General features: G+C 48.3%; 1 protein-coding gene across 2 annotated transcripts in view; it reads left to right on the top strand.

Annotated features, from left to right (window-relative positions):
- The first annotated feature begins 8,123 nt into the window (after positions 1 to 8,123).
- Positions 8,124 to 16,118, top strand: part of DACH1 (dachshund family transcription factor 1) — a 337,708-nt gene continuing 329,713 nt past the window's right edge. For both annotated transcript variants that reach the window (XM_059817543.1, XM_059817535.1), the window contains exon 1: positions 8,124 to 8,869. In XM_059817543.1, the coding sequence (XP_059673526.1) occupies positions 8,124 to 8,869 (746 nt within the window). The remainder of the gene's footprint in view (positions 8,870 to 16,118) is intronic.

The following is a 16,118-nucleotide window of genomic DNA, read 5'->3' as shown; positions in this document are numbered from 1 at the left end:
ACATACCTAGCACTGTCCGTGTTTCCCATCAGGTCTGAACAGCTCCGCAGCCCCTCCAATTCCTTTCACAACGACAGTGTCAAGATGCTGCCTATGAAACACTTACTCCATTCACACACCTCCTCAAACAGAGGGGGTTACTGAGGTGGGAAGAAGCAAGGAAAAGACAACTTTGCCATTTCTGCTTTTTCTAAGCTTCCACTTAGAAAATGAAGAAGCAGCCCCCCGCTTAATCAAAGGTGAGCTTAAACCACCTTGTGTCCGGATCACATTCCCCAGTTCTGCCCGCGTTTCCTTCCCCCCCGAGGGCCGATTCCCCCCCGAGGGTCGGCCCGCGGGGAGCGGGGCGGAGGGGAGCGGAGGGGCGCGGAGGGGAGCGGAGGGGAGCGCTGGCCGCGCAGCCCGGCTCGCCCCCCCCGCACGGGCACTAGTGGGCGCTGCAATTTCTGCTAAGTTTTTCTAAGCAACGCTATTCCTCCCAGATTGCATCCAACCGGTCATTGGGGGAGGGCGGGGGGGCAAAAACTATTGCTTCAGTGTAAAAGACTCCGTCTGTGTGTGCAGTCTACAGGCAGTTGTCATTTATGTTTCCTTGCGTTACTGGAACTGAGCTGGGAGAGGTCACTGGACAAGCAAGCACCAGGCAAGCAGGCAAATTACTGTTGGGTTTTTTTCTTTGCTTGTTTTTTAAAGCAGGACCTCGCAAAGCAGCACTCGCGTTACAGCTCAGGGCTCAGAAATAAGGTGTCGCTCCGGTTATACTGCACAAAACATCCGTGAGGTCCCCAAAAGCACAGCTGAAAACTGGCGACAGAGCTGTACAAGCCGCCTTAAATTGGAGCTTCTTTTGGCGTGGTTGGCAACACAACTTTGTTTTGCCTAGGCTGGGGGCACTTTTTTAAAAATCTGCTCCAGTGCCATGTTTCTCGCCTGTTATTTAACAAAGACGGGATCTCTGTGGTGCTATTGCAAGAGGCGTGCAGAAAAGACTCGGCACGTTACCCGAGCCTACTTAGCAACTTTCAGACTTTGTTCCTCTGCTTTGCTATCTAAATCCAGTAGACGGAAATGGGAGATAACGCTCCCATGCAAATGAAGATAACAGTTGCTCGCTCACTCTCCGCTTAGGGTAGTGGAAGACGCACTGGTTTCCCCTGCAGAAGATTTTTTTTCCCCCGGTAGCCTCCTGCATGTAAAGCGCCAGTGCATTGTCCTCTGACAGCTGATGCTTATCGTGCCGGTGGGGGTATTGTGTTTCAGCTCGTGGCACTGGAAAACCTTGTAACTTTCTTTTGAAGTTAAATGGCTTCATTTTGTTTCCATGTATGAATAACTCTCCGAAGAACTATAGTGACCCAAAAGTCGACCCATTGACAACGCCCGCCCAACCGACCTGTTCCTCTCTCGGTCGGGGCTTTGCACAAGAAGCTCCTCTCGGAGCAGCAGGCGGGCGGGTGGGAGAAAAGGGGGAGGGAGGCTCCTCCACCAGTCCCAGTTGCATCGTAATTAAATTTTATTTCATCCTACCCAGGCACGCAAAATATCGAGCAAAATACAAGTTTAAGTAATTTGTTTGTATTCTTATCTGTAGGAGTTGGAAATTAACAGCCCTGCTAGTTTACTGTTAAGCCTGGAGAGCGAGAGATTGCTTTGCAAACATTACAGTTATTATGTCTGCAGTTGGTACTCTTTGTATAAATTATTGATCAGCCATCTTATTTTTCTTTCTGCTTAATGGATATTATAGCATAGCCGTTTACACGCCATAGTTAAGGTTGTGTCAGCACTTCCATTTGTAACATCCCCCTCTTACCGAGAGTTTATAACTCGCTATAAAATTCCGCTCTGGGCTGAAACTTTTCAAGCAAGGGCTCGGACTTTTAAAGGTCCCTTCCCCCCCGCCCCCTCCCTCCCCCCCCGCCCATCAAAGAACAAATAAAAGTGTTTGTCTGCTTTTTTCAAATATAGGAATAATAAAGGTAATCCCTCACCCCAGTGTTTTCCATTCACTTAAGTGACTTGAGGAAAAGGCTGCGTTTCGCAGGCTGTCAGCTCATATATAAAAAAGAGCCTAGTGTGCATTTTTTTTATTATTATTGATATTATTAAGGGAAACAATTAGTGCTCGAGCGGCTGCCGAGCCGCCGCCCTCCGCCCCGCCGGGCGCGGGGGCCCGATCCGCCGGCTGCCGCCCCGCTCACCGCCCCGCGGGCGGTGGCACCGAGCCCCGCGGCCGGGGGCTTGGCGAGCGCGGCGGGGGTGGAGGGAGGGAGGGAGGGAAGGACGGGGGATGCCGCGGTCCCCCGCCGCTCCCCGGCGCGGGGCAGGAAAAGCGGTCCCCTGGCACCGGCAGAGATCGGGGCGCGTATTGGAAACCCAGGAACATTTACATATCGGGCCGGCTCTCCAGCGGCTGTATTTCGATTAGCCCGGGTTGGGAGCGGGGGATGGAGTGGCTGAATGAACTAATTCCGAAAGGGGGGGAAAGCACGGGAAAGGGCATCTCACGTTAGATCAGCGCTTTAACGTAATTTAATAGCAGGGGCTTTGTGCTTCGTAATTATTGCTCCGAGCGACTTTTCCTACCTGTTGGTAGGTGAATTAACACGTCGGACCGAGGACCTCTAATGAGAGCTCAAGTATAACTCAAACATCACAGAGGGCTGCCCGTCTATGCCAGTCCTCATTTAATTCTCGCAGGGAGGTTGGTTGTCATTTCCTTCTCGTACCGCAGCTTTCTCTCCTGGCTGTCAGTTGTCAGGTGAATGTCAGCAGGCAGCGCCCCGTCACCTGCTCCATCCACCCCGAGAAGGGGACCCGACCCCCTTCACCGTTTCGCTCTGCGAGCGGCAACGTGACCGAGAGGCTGAAATCAACATAAGGGTTATTTTAGTCACCGACTTCGAAACGTATTTTCTGAAGTCAGAGCAGCGACTTCAGGAACAAAAAAAATCGTAAATAAGCAAGTAGCTTAATTGGCCTTTGGTATTTGCAATTTGCATATATGCGCTTGTGCGTGGGTGTGGGTGTGTACGTGTGTCTGTGCGTGTGTCAGATGCAGGGGAGGAGGGAGGGAAGGGATGAGAAGGTCCCCAAGCCGTCGGTTGTTGCACCTCAGTACAGCGCGTCCTTGGTCAGAGCATCAGTTAGCATCACCGGAGATAACACTCATTTCTCGTGGGGATGAAGGGGAAGAGTTGAAGGATACTCTCTGGGGCTAAATCCTGCCCTTTTACTCAGGCGATGCATGCCCTCGGAGCCAGTGAGACGACCCGCCGGCAAAAGATGCCCTGGCGCTGAAGCGCCTGGGTTAGGCAGGGCGTGTGCGAGCTGCCAAGCCCGGAACAATTCCTCTTCCAGTCCTGTGCTGGGGATGTGCAGCCACTGCTTTCAGCTCTCCAGCTGAGAGATGCACATTGAACAATCAGCCCAGGTGATCGTTTGCTCCCAGATTCTCGTTTTTAAAGACTTTAAAAGTTATTTTTCACAGCTCCTGAAGTTTCCTCGCTTCCATTCTTCCACCACTTTTTTTTTTTGTGTTAAGCAGGCACCATAGGTAAATATAAATTGCAGTAAAGAGAACGTGAAAGCAATCTTGCCATGTATTCTGGACTTTTTATGATATATGGTGGACTGTTGAGAAGTGTATGCTATTGCTAGGGCTGTTTGTGCCGGGTGTGCTAATGCACTGTTTGATTGAGTGAATTAGCAGTCATAACAATCTGGCAGTCTGGCCATAGAAGTGTGCTCAAATTGATTTGTGTTATGGCTGGACTGGAAAATCTAGTGTTAGTTGTTTTTTGCCCTGGGGCATTGTTTGTACCAAACTCCACTTTTCATTTAATTTTCCAATAGATTTTTGAAAGACCAAAAGGTTTGTGATCAACGTTTGCTGCACTTTATTATTATTCAGTTATTAAAAATATCCTGTGAGTAATTTCAGGTTCCCCAAAACCTTGCTTTCAATTAGAGTAAACATAATTAGCGTGACGTCGTGCTTGGAATGGTAAATCTCCCTTTGTATCTATTAAGCATGTTATCTACTTGTCCTGTCACTGAAAGGAATCCAGTTCGTATTTGTATTGGACAAGGTCTGTGCTAATTTGACTATAATGCAACAATTAGAAAAACAGCACTGCAGTATCCAGTTTCTTATTACTGGTACAACACTTCACATCAATCTCAACTGTATTCATCCTGTATTCAATGTTTAGCAAATATCTTGGTGGAAGGGCAAAAAAAAGGATCCAATTCACAGACTTACAGTTCTATGAGTCTATTTTTCTGAGCGATGCAGGGGGGATTCGGCATGAGGTCCCTCCCTCTTTCTCAGTCTTCCCTCGAAATAACAGATAGCTCCTGAAAGGAGGATTGCTGCTTGAGACCCTGGAGATTAAAAGCAAACCAGAACTTACCTTCTTAAAAGCAAAACAGAACTTACCTTCTCTTTACCAGTACTTGCTCCTTTCTTACAATCTTCTGCTCAGCAGTCGTTTGCCAGAATTATAATGCAGCATGATTAGACCTAAAACATTACTCTATTGATCACACAGAAAGCTTTGTGAAATCATTTAGTTTCTTCTCTTCAGAAAGCGAGGAACAAAATAGGTCACTAGACGAGGATAAGACAGAATACAAGACTGAAAGGTATTTCTCAGGAAAATAAATTCAGAAGAAATGCAGGAAAAAATATTGTGCATGAACTTAACACGGTAATACACTGTTCATCCTTACCAGGTGCCTATCTTCTGTACGCTCCCCTCCCCCCCGGTCCATTCCTTCCCACATGTTCAGAAGATAAATACTCTTCTGTTTTTTTTCTGAATGAATTTAAATATTTAATTATCAATAATAACTGAAGAAGGGGGAGTGAGCTGATGTACTATACTATCTCCTGTCAGTCAGGTATTCAGGTTCCTTAAAATGCAACAGCTACAATGCATTTTCTAATTGCATTTTACCCTTTAAAGCTGCCCTCAAAATTGTAATTTAATAAAATAGTGAACTCCACATCAGTCTCTTTTTAGAGCAATAAATTACAATCAGTGTCAATACATCTTACTGCTTTAACATACATCTTAATATACCAAAATGGTCAAAAGAAGAAAAAAAAAAAAGAGAGACAGAGAAACAGAGAGAATACCTGCCCTGAACACTTACATGAGAAGAACAGAAACCCTGCTTCAAACAATATTCCAGGAAAGAAATTAAAGACTTCTTAATTAGTGCAGCAATTAAGCTTTCTTGGTCGCATTTTAATCAGCCCAGGCCCTATCAAAGGACAAACAGAACGATTTGCAGGTCTTTGAATTTTAAACAGTCTTATTGATTTCAGCACCATAAGTCTTCACTTGACACAGGGAGAATTTTCAAATATCAGTTACAGTAATTCCAGTTTTGCTGATATCAACTCAGGGAGAAAAAAGAAAACACCCAACAATATCATTACATGAAAGGGTCAGCAAGTAAGAGAAATGCAATCTAAAAAAGTTTCCAAAGAGCAACCTCAGGATTTGTTGGTGTGTTTATGTGAGTGTGTGAGTATATGTGTGAGTTAAAATAAATCCAGTTGCTCCCCATAATCGTTAGAAACACTTACCAAACCAGAAGCTTTGAGAATTCTTGAACCCTTTCATAAATATCTTTCTTTCTAGGTCTCTAATCCCATTGTTGCATTGAAATGATCAAGGTTAACCCAAACCTGTGGTAGCAAACCCTTTCAAACTACGTTTTCTTTATATGGTTTTGAACCATGAGGATTATGTATCTGTGAGAGCACACAGCAAGAAGAAAAGCGGAAGGGCTGGTGTGCATCATGTTGTAGGGAAGGTAGAGAACAAATGAAATGGTAGGTTCTCTAATTCAGAGTTCACTCAGATCTCCAAGTGGCAGTGTCACGCATGTCTGGCTCTGTCCTCATCTTCTCAAGGATTGTGCCACATCTTCACAACGTGTAAGAGAAGGTGAGGTGCAAAAGGATAGTTGAGGCAAAGCAAACATGGACAGCTGGTTTTCGACAACTGAAAAAAAGAAAGTTGCAGTGTATTTATGCTTTTCAACGTATTCCAAGTTTTATGGAGCACTAGATCCTGCCACTGGAACTCAGGTTGTTGGAACTCAAGCTCGTCCAGATAAACGTTCTGAAAAACACCTAAAAACGTCCTGAAGAAGTGTTCTGCGCAGTAATGGGCACACGAGACTTCAAAACAAGAAGTCACTTTGTATTTTCTTGGCTTTATTTGCCAATTTTAAAGCTTTTAGTGCAGGACAGCTAAAATATCACTAGAAAAAGACATCTTTTCTGGTATAGAACACAAATTCCCTTAAACTTAAAGTACAAAAGCAAGTAGATCATATGAGAATACTTTATATCCGATAATGTGGAAATTCCCCTGCACTGAATTACTACAGTTGAGATTATCCACTCTGTAGATGTGTCATCCCGTGAGTCATATCTCACATAATGGTATACATGAAAAAAAAAAAAAAAAGGCAGCTATGGGCACATACATGCATCACAATTCATTAAGTACACAGCGTCTACTTTAAAACTGGAAGAATTACGTACACACCAAACCCTATTTTTGCAGACCCCCCCACCCCTACGAATGGCCATTTCTTTACCCCTTTAAAAAAGCGAAGTGTCCTCAAGACACGCAGAACGAAGCTCCAGGCTTTCCCGACTGACCCTGACACCCCACGCACGCGAGCTGCCAAACAGGCGTTAAAAACTCCATCCTCAACTTCGGCGGCGGGCAGGCACCACGCCACGCGCGGGGCCCGGCCACGCCGGGAGAGGCACGTCCTGCCGGCTGCGCCACTGCGCATGCGTGGGCAAGCGCAGCGGCTGACTTTCCGCGCTACCTGGCGCGGGGGCCGGCACGCCGCGGCGCGGCTTCTGCGCGGCTTCTGCGCGCCGCCGCCACCTGTTGCGCGGCTGTACCTGCGCGGCGCGGGCCGGGCGGCTCGCCTTCCCCTCTCCTAAGTTACTTCGGTGCCGCCGCAGCCCCCTCGGTGCGGTTTCGCAGTGCCCCGTCCCCTCTGATCCGCGGCCGCTCGCAGGAAGGTCCCCTGCAGATCTTGCCGCGTGGGGTTGCCCTTGCGCGCCCCGCGCAGCCACCGCCGCCCGCGCAACAAAGGGGCCTTGGCGCTGCCGCCGGACCCTCGGCAGCAACTCCCACCCCGCCGGGAGGAGCGTTTGTGGTCCCGGGAGAACAACAACGACAGCAAGAGCAACAGACCCGTCCCGAGGTTTCCGCTTTTGTCCGCGGGTGCCCCCGCCCCAGCCCCGGCAAGGTGCGCGGCCAGCGCCCGCCCCGCGCCCCGGCTTCGGGGGAACGCGGGAGACGCTCGTGTGTCTCCACAAACTGTGTTGACAAGCGACTGCTGAAAAGGGCTGGGAAAATTGCATCTCGTCTCTGGTGGGGTGAAATATGAAACATGTAATCTAACGGTTCCTGGGGGGGGGGGGGGGGGGGAGAGGGACTTCTCTGCCTCTCTCTCCGTTTCCCTGCTCCGGGTTCCTGGTTGGATAATTTGGGTTAATACTAGTGAGTGAGCCTTTCGCTGCTTCAAAGGGTATTTCAAGTTGCCGGAGCTCCTCCCCTCCGCACCGTGTGACAACAACAACTCGTCCAGCGAGCGAGCGAGAGAGCGGCGGCGGCAGCCAGCACTTCCCAGCTCATTTTCTCTCTGTCATTCCCCTCTCAATCTTTGATCAATGTACTTGCCAGAGAGAACCGAAGTCCTTCAAACCTCCTCCTTTTCACCTTCGTCTTTAACGTGGTGCTAGAGCAAGGACCACAAAAAGAAACTGCCCTCCCCCTCCCCTCGGCCCCAGCCCCGCCGCCCGGAGCGGACTTCTCCTCCTCCTCCTCCTCCTCCTCCTCCGTCCCCACTTGCGGGACACTTTGTGCGTTTCTCTCTCTCACTCTGCCCCCTGCTCTCTCGCTCGCCGCAGCACCTGATCCGGGGTTATCCCCCCCTTCTTCTCCCCCCTCCTCCCTTCTATCCTTTCCTCCTTTTTTTTTTTTTAATTTTTTTTTTTAATTTTCCCCTTTCCCCTGCGTGTGTGTGTGGGAACTTTCCCCCCTCCCCCTGCCCCCTCCGCCGTATATGTGACCATGGCCGTACCGGCTGCTTTGATCCCTCCGACCCAGCTGGTCCCCCCTCAGCCTCCGGTCTCAACTTCTGCCGCCTGCACCACCACCACCACCACCTCCTCGTCGGCCACCTCCTCTCCGTCTCCGTCCATCGCTCCCCCGCCAGCCGCTTCGGGGACAAACCTATTCCGGCCGGAGCCCATCGCAGCGGCGGCAGCGGCGGCGGCGGCGGCGGCGGCCACAGTCACCTCCACCACCAGCGGCGGCGGCGGTAACGGCAGCAGCGGCGGCAGCGGCGGCGGCAGCCCCAGCCTGGGCACCGGCGGCGGCGGCGGCGGCAGCAGCGGCGGCGGCGGCGGCGGCAGCGGCGGCACCTCCACTCCCAATGCCAGCGCGGCCAGCGCGGCGGCCAGCAGCCTCCCCGGCAAGCCCGTGTACTCGACCCCGTCCCCGGTGGAGAACACCCCCCAGAATAACGAGTGCAAGATGGTGGATCTGAGGGGGGCCAAAGTGGCCTCCTTCACCGTGGAGGGCTGCGAGCTCATCTGCCTGCCCCAGGCTTTCGACCTCTTCCTGAAGCACTTGGTGGGGGGCTTGCACACGGTCTACACCAAGCTGAAGCGGCTGGAGATCACGCCCGTGGTCTGCAACGTGGAGCAGGTCCGCATCCTGAGGGGGCTGGGGGCCATCCAGCCCGGGGTCAACCGCTGCAAACTCATCTCCAGGAAGGATTTCGAGACCCTCTACAACGACTGCACCAACGCCAGGTAACCGCCGCAAGGCACACGCACACCCCGCGGGGCCCCCCCCGCCGCCGCCGCCGCCCCCGTCCCACCCCCGCGCGGTGCGGCCCGGGCGGGCGCTGCGCCGCTTCCCGCTGCCACCGCGCGGGCCCGGGGGGGCGGCCCGCGCCCTGCGGCCACATGCGCTCGCCCCCTCCCTCTCCCTCGCTGCCCCGGCACCCAGCCGGCCTCCTCCGCCGCCGGCTGCGCCGCTTCTCGGTGGGACGGAGGGAGAGAGGGAGGAGGAGGGGTGCTTCTGCCCCCTTCCCTGCGTGCCGTGCAAGCGTCGCCCTGTCATTGTCCCCTTCTCTCCCCCCGGCCGAGGCGAGCCGGTGGCCCGGGGCGGCCGCGGGCAGCGCAGCGCGCGGCTTACGCGGGGAGCGGAGGGCCGGTGGGGGAGGGGGCAGCGGGGCCAAAATGCGCTCTCTGACCGACTCCCCTCCTCAAGTTTATCCCTGGGTGTATCTTTAACACGGGCAGCCCTCGGAAAAAGCTGCCCGAAGGGTGCACAGGAGTGGGCGGGGAGCCGTCCGGGGCGGGGGACACACACACACACGACACACACAGACTCGGGTTTCGCGTAAATGGGATGGGGCGCGGAGCTGCCTCCCGGGCAGAGGCCCCGATCCGGGGTGGATGGAGGCCTCTTGGCCATCAGCTGCTGTCATATATCCGAAGGGGCACGTGCACTTTTTGTATAGGTCTATAAGGCAGTTGCCACATGGCGAACGGGGCGGGGGGGGGCGGGAGGGCGGGAAGACGGCGAGGAGGAGGAGGAGGTGGTGGCGGCGGCTGGTTTGCTTTGGGGTAGCGGGGAGAGGTGCCAGGCGGCCGGGCTGGCCTGCTCCCCCCCGGGGGGGGGGCGGTCCCCGAGGAGCAGGTGCGAGCAGCTCCCGGCCCCCGCCAGCCGGGGAGAAGGCGACGGGGGCCGCGGGAGCGCGGAGGGGATTTGGCAGGGCTGAATCACGTTACCGCGCAGAGCAGCGCGGGCGCGGTGGCGGGGATGGCGCCGGGGGCGGGAGGGCAGCGCTCCGGCTGCGGGCGGTGCGGGGGTACCGCCGCGCTCCCCTGCCCGCTCACCCCGCGGGTCGGGGGGGGCTCGCGGAGGAGAGGTGAAGCCCCAAACTTGGCACAACCGGGGAGGAGTGCGGAGGGGGGAAGAAGGAGCTGGCGAAAGAGGAAATTCCTGCTGCAATAGCAGCCTGCTTTGCAACTGAGGGCGAAATCGTGGGGCTGTTATCTCTCAATTTGTAGGTTACAGGGCTGAATCTGCTTGATAAGGAGAAGGGATCGCGTAACTGCCGTGACCCCGCGATCTGAGCGGTCGGAAGCGCCTCCACTTCCCGGGGGCTCCCCCTGCCTCGGGCGGGGGCGGGGGGGCTCTGGTCCTGCCGCGCTGGCGGGGTGGTGGGAACTTCACCCGCAGCGAGGGCTCGCCGCGGAGGAGGTCGTAGGCAAAGTCCCGATGCTACTTTCAATATACGCAAATAAACAGACCGGGCTCGTTTCACTTTCCTATTGTCAGATTTCAAGGTGCAGCAACAGCCAACACGTGGGGAATTAACCCCATGCGATGCCGAGCTCTTTCCCTTCCCTAGTGGCGGGGGGGTGTGACATTCCCTCCTTCCCCCCGCCTGAGTTAGCTGGGGGTAGTTGGGACTCATTAGCACAGAGCAAGGCGAAGCAAAGCACTTACTCTGCCGTAGCTGTTGCTAGATGGATTGTTGAAGTTCCTGAATATTCAGGGCAGCAGGACAAAACAGCCTGGAATAACTTCCAAGCGCTGACATAACTGTAGCTGCTCCTGCTCGGGTAACTCTGCTGTTGTTTCATGTGGAATCAACATGAATATTAATAGCTGCTCTTAGACGATTGGGGTTTTTTTTTTTTTGTGTGGCATGTAACTTGTAACAACTCTGCGCGAGTTCCAAGATTCGGTCCTTAAAATAAACTGATGGAAGTTTTATTTTGAGATGGTCATACTGTGTGAATTGTAATTTGAAGATGTGAAATTAAAAAACAGATAAACTTTTTTTTTTTTTTTGGGGGGGGGTAGTACAGGGACACCAATTCCTGGACTTGGCAGGGCTATAAAAGGGTTTGGCAGCCGGGTTGTAACATGGGTTGATTGTGTCAACAGCACAGAATCGGCCGTGTTTCAGCTGTTTCTGAGGTCTGCTGTGTTGCCATCCAGCGTAGTAGAAATTACAGTAGTGGGTTCAGAAGTGGATAGGATTTGACCCTTAAAAAGCGTAATTGTAGTAGACTTATTTATACAGCCATTAAGCAAATAACTTAATGGAAAGGATATACAATAGGTATGCAAAATGTATTATTAGAGTATAGACGAATAAAGCAAAGTGGGTCAGTGAGTTTTGGTCAAAGTGGATGATATCATCAGAAGATAAAACTGTATTTACTTTCTGGGTGTCCCCTCCAATCCATTTCATTCTGATTTTTCCTTCCTTATGAATTAATTATTTTTTATTATTTCTGAGGCTACAGTAACTACGCAGGATACTTTGTCCTACTTGCTTTAGTGATTTAAGTGACCTTTCCAAACTCTCAGTTACTGCATACTTTAGCCGGGTGATGCCTTTTGTATCCTGGGTGGACACTTACTGTTGAGATGGAAGCTGTAAGAGCCAACTCCGTCCTAGCGGCTAAATTGTTATACTCATCAGATTCAAAAATTTTGAACCAGCATCTTATCACTGTTATATTTGTCTCATAATCAGCTGATGCACTCGAATACGCTAATCCCTTTTTGGAAAGCTTCATCAAGGTTAATACGTTATTTAATCAAAAAAGGCATCCAAATAAAGCCATTACTTTGTTGTTCTTTAAATGGATTGAATCGTTAGTTGCCAGTTGCTGTGGAAATAATTTGTAATAACTTACTCCGAGATGGAAAAGTTTTAGACGTGTTTCACCGAAATGATACATTTTAACTGTGATATTGCTATTTAAAAAAATCAATAAAACAAAAATCAATAAAACACCAAGGGATTTTCTATTGAATGCTTAATGTGGAGGTCTGTAAAGTGAATTGGTTTCTGTGTTTATTTGTGATATTACTAATAATAACGTGATACTAAAGGACCTTTTTCTAAATTAGGCTTCTGTATCAGTTCACTGGAAAAATAGTCTTCCGTTATGGAAGATGACTTTTCTTTTCTGGTCGTACTGACCTTTGCTTTTATTTTCCTCATAAAAAGCACTGGTCGCCAAACAGAAATCCAGGAAATAGCAAACTCTGCATTTAGCTTACATTCCGATTAAATGGTTTGACATTAATGGGATGCTAGAAAGCCATATGCCAAACAAATAGGGGAAGGATGAAGGCAAAACATGGAAAATATTTTAAAGCTACTAGATGCCAATCGAGTCAGGTTTCTTGAATGTGTGGGTGAAAGAGAGTAGCGAACTGTGCACTGGGTGTCACCTGCCTAGGATTAATGACCTGGAAGCTATTGATCCCAGATTGTTTCTGGTCTCTTGTGTTTCTAGCACTTGTTGTGGAATTTTACCATGCTGGGTCCCTTCGTGGAGTTTTCGCATAGCCTTAGGCTGGCTTTGGATCCTGCCCACCCCAGTAAAGACTAACAGCGTGTGCCTTCTTCTGACCTCCCTCCTGTGGCCAGGATATGTTAATCTTTTCTGACATTTGAAGATGATTTTGAATGAGTTCATTGACATTCATACGTAAAGCAGGGAATTATTTGCACTGTTTGGAAGCCGTTTACAAATTTTGGAAAACAACCTAATTGGTTTTTTAGCATAAGGGGGAAAGATGCCGAACGTGAAACAATTCTCTTCAAAGCCTGTCTTACACGGCAGTTACTCAGTCTCTTATTGCTAGCTTCTGCTCCCCTCAAATTATGTGGACCTAGCATGTGCTTGTTTACTGAATACTGCACGCTTGCGTAGTTTTTTTCTGTTTGTATTAATTAAAGAAGTATCTCACCCAGATAGGTTAGTACAGATCATAGATATTTTAAATGAACAGGTCAGCAAGTGCAGCTGGAAGGAATGTCAAATATATAGTATCTGTGGTTTATATTGATGACCTTCCTTCTTGCCGCAGATTACTAAAACATGATCAGCAGAAATACGGTAGGTTTTACAAGCAAAGACGACTTCTGGAAGGCCAGAGGATGAATTGCAGTAACTGTAAAGAAGGAGTAAAAGGTTTGGAGGTGGTTTCCTCAGACTTAAAAAAACCTAAAAGACTCCAGCCGCTCGCCATAACAGAACTTTAATCTCCATCTTACGGTTTTTATTTATCGGTAAATACTATAAATTAGAAGTTGAGCTCTTTGGACCATACTTACTATAACAGAACAGACTATTTATCCCTTTAATCTGATACTTAGTCCCTGGCAGTAGCCCGGATTCTGATACTTGGGGAAGGGAGCACTTCTCCCTGGTGAACGTTGGTCGCCCGTCGTGCGCCGGTGCCGGGGCTGTGCCTGGGCAGGGGTGTGAGGGGCTGGTGCTGATGGGCAGAGGGACATTTTTTCCTGGTTGCTTCACATGATTTTCCTGAAGTATTCAGTTTGATTAACTCCTCCTTTATCTTGTAGCTATGAACATTGGTAAAGTTTGGGGTTTTTTTAAAGAAATCCTTCACTGGTAGCTGTAGTTTATATAAAGATGCTCCATTTTGTTGTCAGTTTCGTATCAACTTTACTTAGGAGAACGGACTGCGTGAGAGCACAGCGAACAGCTTTGTTATTTCCACAAAGCACTGCTATCTCTGCTCAGATGCTCAGTCTGATTTTAGGCCTCCGCTCTCTTTCCGGAGCTGCAGGCACACTGTCTGGGGCTGCTGGTGCCACCTGGGATGCCGGGAGCCAGTGCCCCGCAGCGTGCCCACGGTGGGCCGGCGCTCGGGGGGCCGCTGCTCCCACACGCCTCTTCTTCTCCGCGACTCCTCAGCACCGTAACCCAAAATGCACTTAAAGTAATCTTATTTACTACTTGTCTGCTTAATATTGTGTAATCTGGAGTGTGTTCCGAATGTTTGTTGGAAATGCTGACTTTGTTTGACTGCCATTTAGTATTTCTTCTGCTTTCTCCTGTTACTAGATCGTTCCAGACGGCTGTTTTTGCCTATCTCTGCGATTCATCATCTAAAGTGAATTGCATATGAAGCAGACAATTGTCATACACTGGACTGAATTTTAATATTTTCCTTTTGCACTGTATCGTAGATATCTTAAATTATTTCTGCAATCTCTGCTGGTCTGGTACAGGTAAATCTCTTTCAGCGTTGCCAGTATCGCCTCTTCGTGGAAGAGCTTTACAAGTTTACCTGTAAAAATTCATTTCTGGCTGCAGGATAGCAGAGGGAGCAGTCAGAAACTACTGAGTTTTATCAAAATTGTATGAGCCAGCGTACCGGGAGTCCGAAACAACCACGATGCTTGTCTGTTTTTAAGCAACAGGACTGGATTTAGATCCCCTTTGTTCTTTTATAAGTTAAATATGTTTTGTTTTAAAAATAACATTTGGGGCATCTGCTTTACATTATGAGTTAATTCCACTCATTGTTTTAAAATAGTTATTAACCTTTTGCAAATTATATACTGCACATGAACAGTAATTTTTTCAATAATCTTTAAATGTGCATACTGTAACAGCGCCATAATGTGGACTGACATAATATGAATTGACAGTAAATTTTTAGTTGCCTAAATACGTATTTAAATGATAGAGCTGAAGAGTCATCTGCAAAAAGCTATTATGATCCAGAGAGTTAATTCATATATAGATAATTTCTCCAGTATGCATTAAGGAGGAATTTTTCTTTTTCCATTATCGTTTAAAGAATTTTCAGAAATCCTGAAACATAAACCAAATATCTTTATATTTAGAATCAAGGTATGTCTGTGACTTGAAATGCTAAAATCCAGGTTGCTTCGAGGAGTAACTTTATCCTTAACCCACTATGTTCTGCTTCTTTATCTGATACGGTGCTCAGCCGGGGGCATCACCTAACAAGTGCTGATGTTTCATTTCATAAGCAGTGCAGAATATTGAAAGGTAATCTTTTAAATATGGAATTTTAGCATTAACTGTGAATAACTGTGAACTGCTTTAAACTTTTTTTTTTTTTTAATGGAAGGAAAAGAAAAAGGGTAGTAGTATATTTTCCATAGCATAAAGTAGAAAAACACTGTCACTGAATTTCGTGAGAGGAAGGATCAGCTTTTGACCATACAGTTACGTCCCAGTTTGGAATTCTTTACTCTAAATCACTGGTAGCGATGAGCTGGGAAACTACACCGGGGAAGAATAACTCTGTAAATACTGAACACTTGCATTCTCTCCTGTGAATTTCCATACGTCTCTTTTAAAGATGGGATATTGGACTGAAAGGACCCTGAGCAGCAGTTCAGGATACATTCACCAAAACTAATGAAACTGCTTGCATGAGTTGTGATTGAGGGAATGTATTTCAGTTCACATTGCTTTAGACGACGTTTTGTGATAATTACATTGAGAGTCAACGTCCTCCTGCGGCAGGTGTATGAATATATACAGTACAATTTGCAGAATTATATGGAAAGATCCTGTAAATCGTGTGTATCCAGACAGTTTATTAGGAATAAACAGAAACTTTCTCAAATAGTATAAACCTGTTTTTTAATATTCTTAATATTATGCTTTTGATGTAATAAAACAGTCTAAAGTTTTTATTGTGCACCCCTGAGAATACTCGTGTGGGTAACACCTGCGCAACTTTCTGTTTGTTACTCTGTTTAAAGGTACCCTGCTCACTCCAAAACTAATTTACTGTAGGTATTTTCTTTGCATCCCATGTACTTTGCATCTTCCTTATGAAGAAAACAGTTATTTCAGTATGAAAAATAAATATATTTTTTGTTACAAATATCAAACAGTGGGATTAAGTCCATTGGAAGGCTGAAATTAGCCATAGTCCAGAAACAGTGGAACAGGTGCAGTTAAAATTTCCCAGTGCACCTCGCCACACTAACTGGATGTTCTTTTTCTGTTAAAATAAGAGGATGTTTTGGTCGTGAAATTTTATTAATCCTTAGAATTTATAGAATTATTCTCTAAATTAGCCAAATGGCTAAATTCTGCCTAAATTCCTTTGGAGCCAAAACAAGCTCATGTTCAAGCAAAGCTTTCAGACTATTTTTCTTATTTGCATTATGCTTTTATGTGATACTAAAAATACTGGAAAAAATGCATCTTAACTATT

This window comes from Gavia stellata, chromosome 1 (genome assembly GCF_030936135.1).
Source record: "Gavia stellata isolate bGavSte3 chromosome 1, bGavSte3.hap2, whole genome shotgun sequence".
NCBI lineage: Eukaryota > Metazoa > Chordata > Aves > Gaviiformes > Gaviidae > Gavia > Gavia stellata.
The sequence above is the reverse complement of the archived record's forward strand: the minus strand, read 5'-3'. Positions and strand labels throughout refer to the sequence as shown.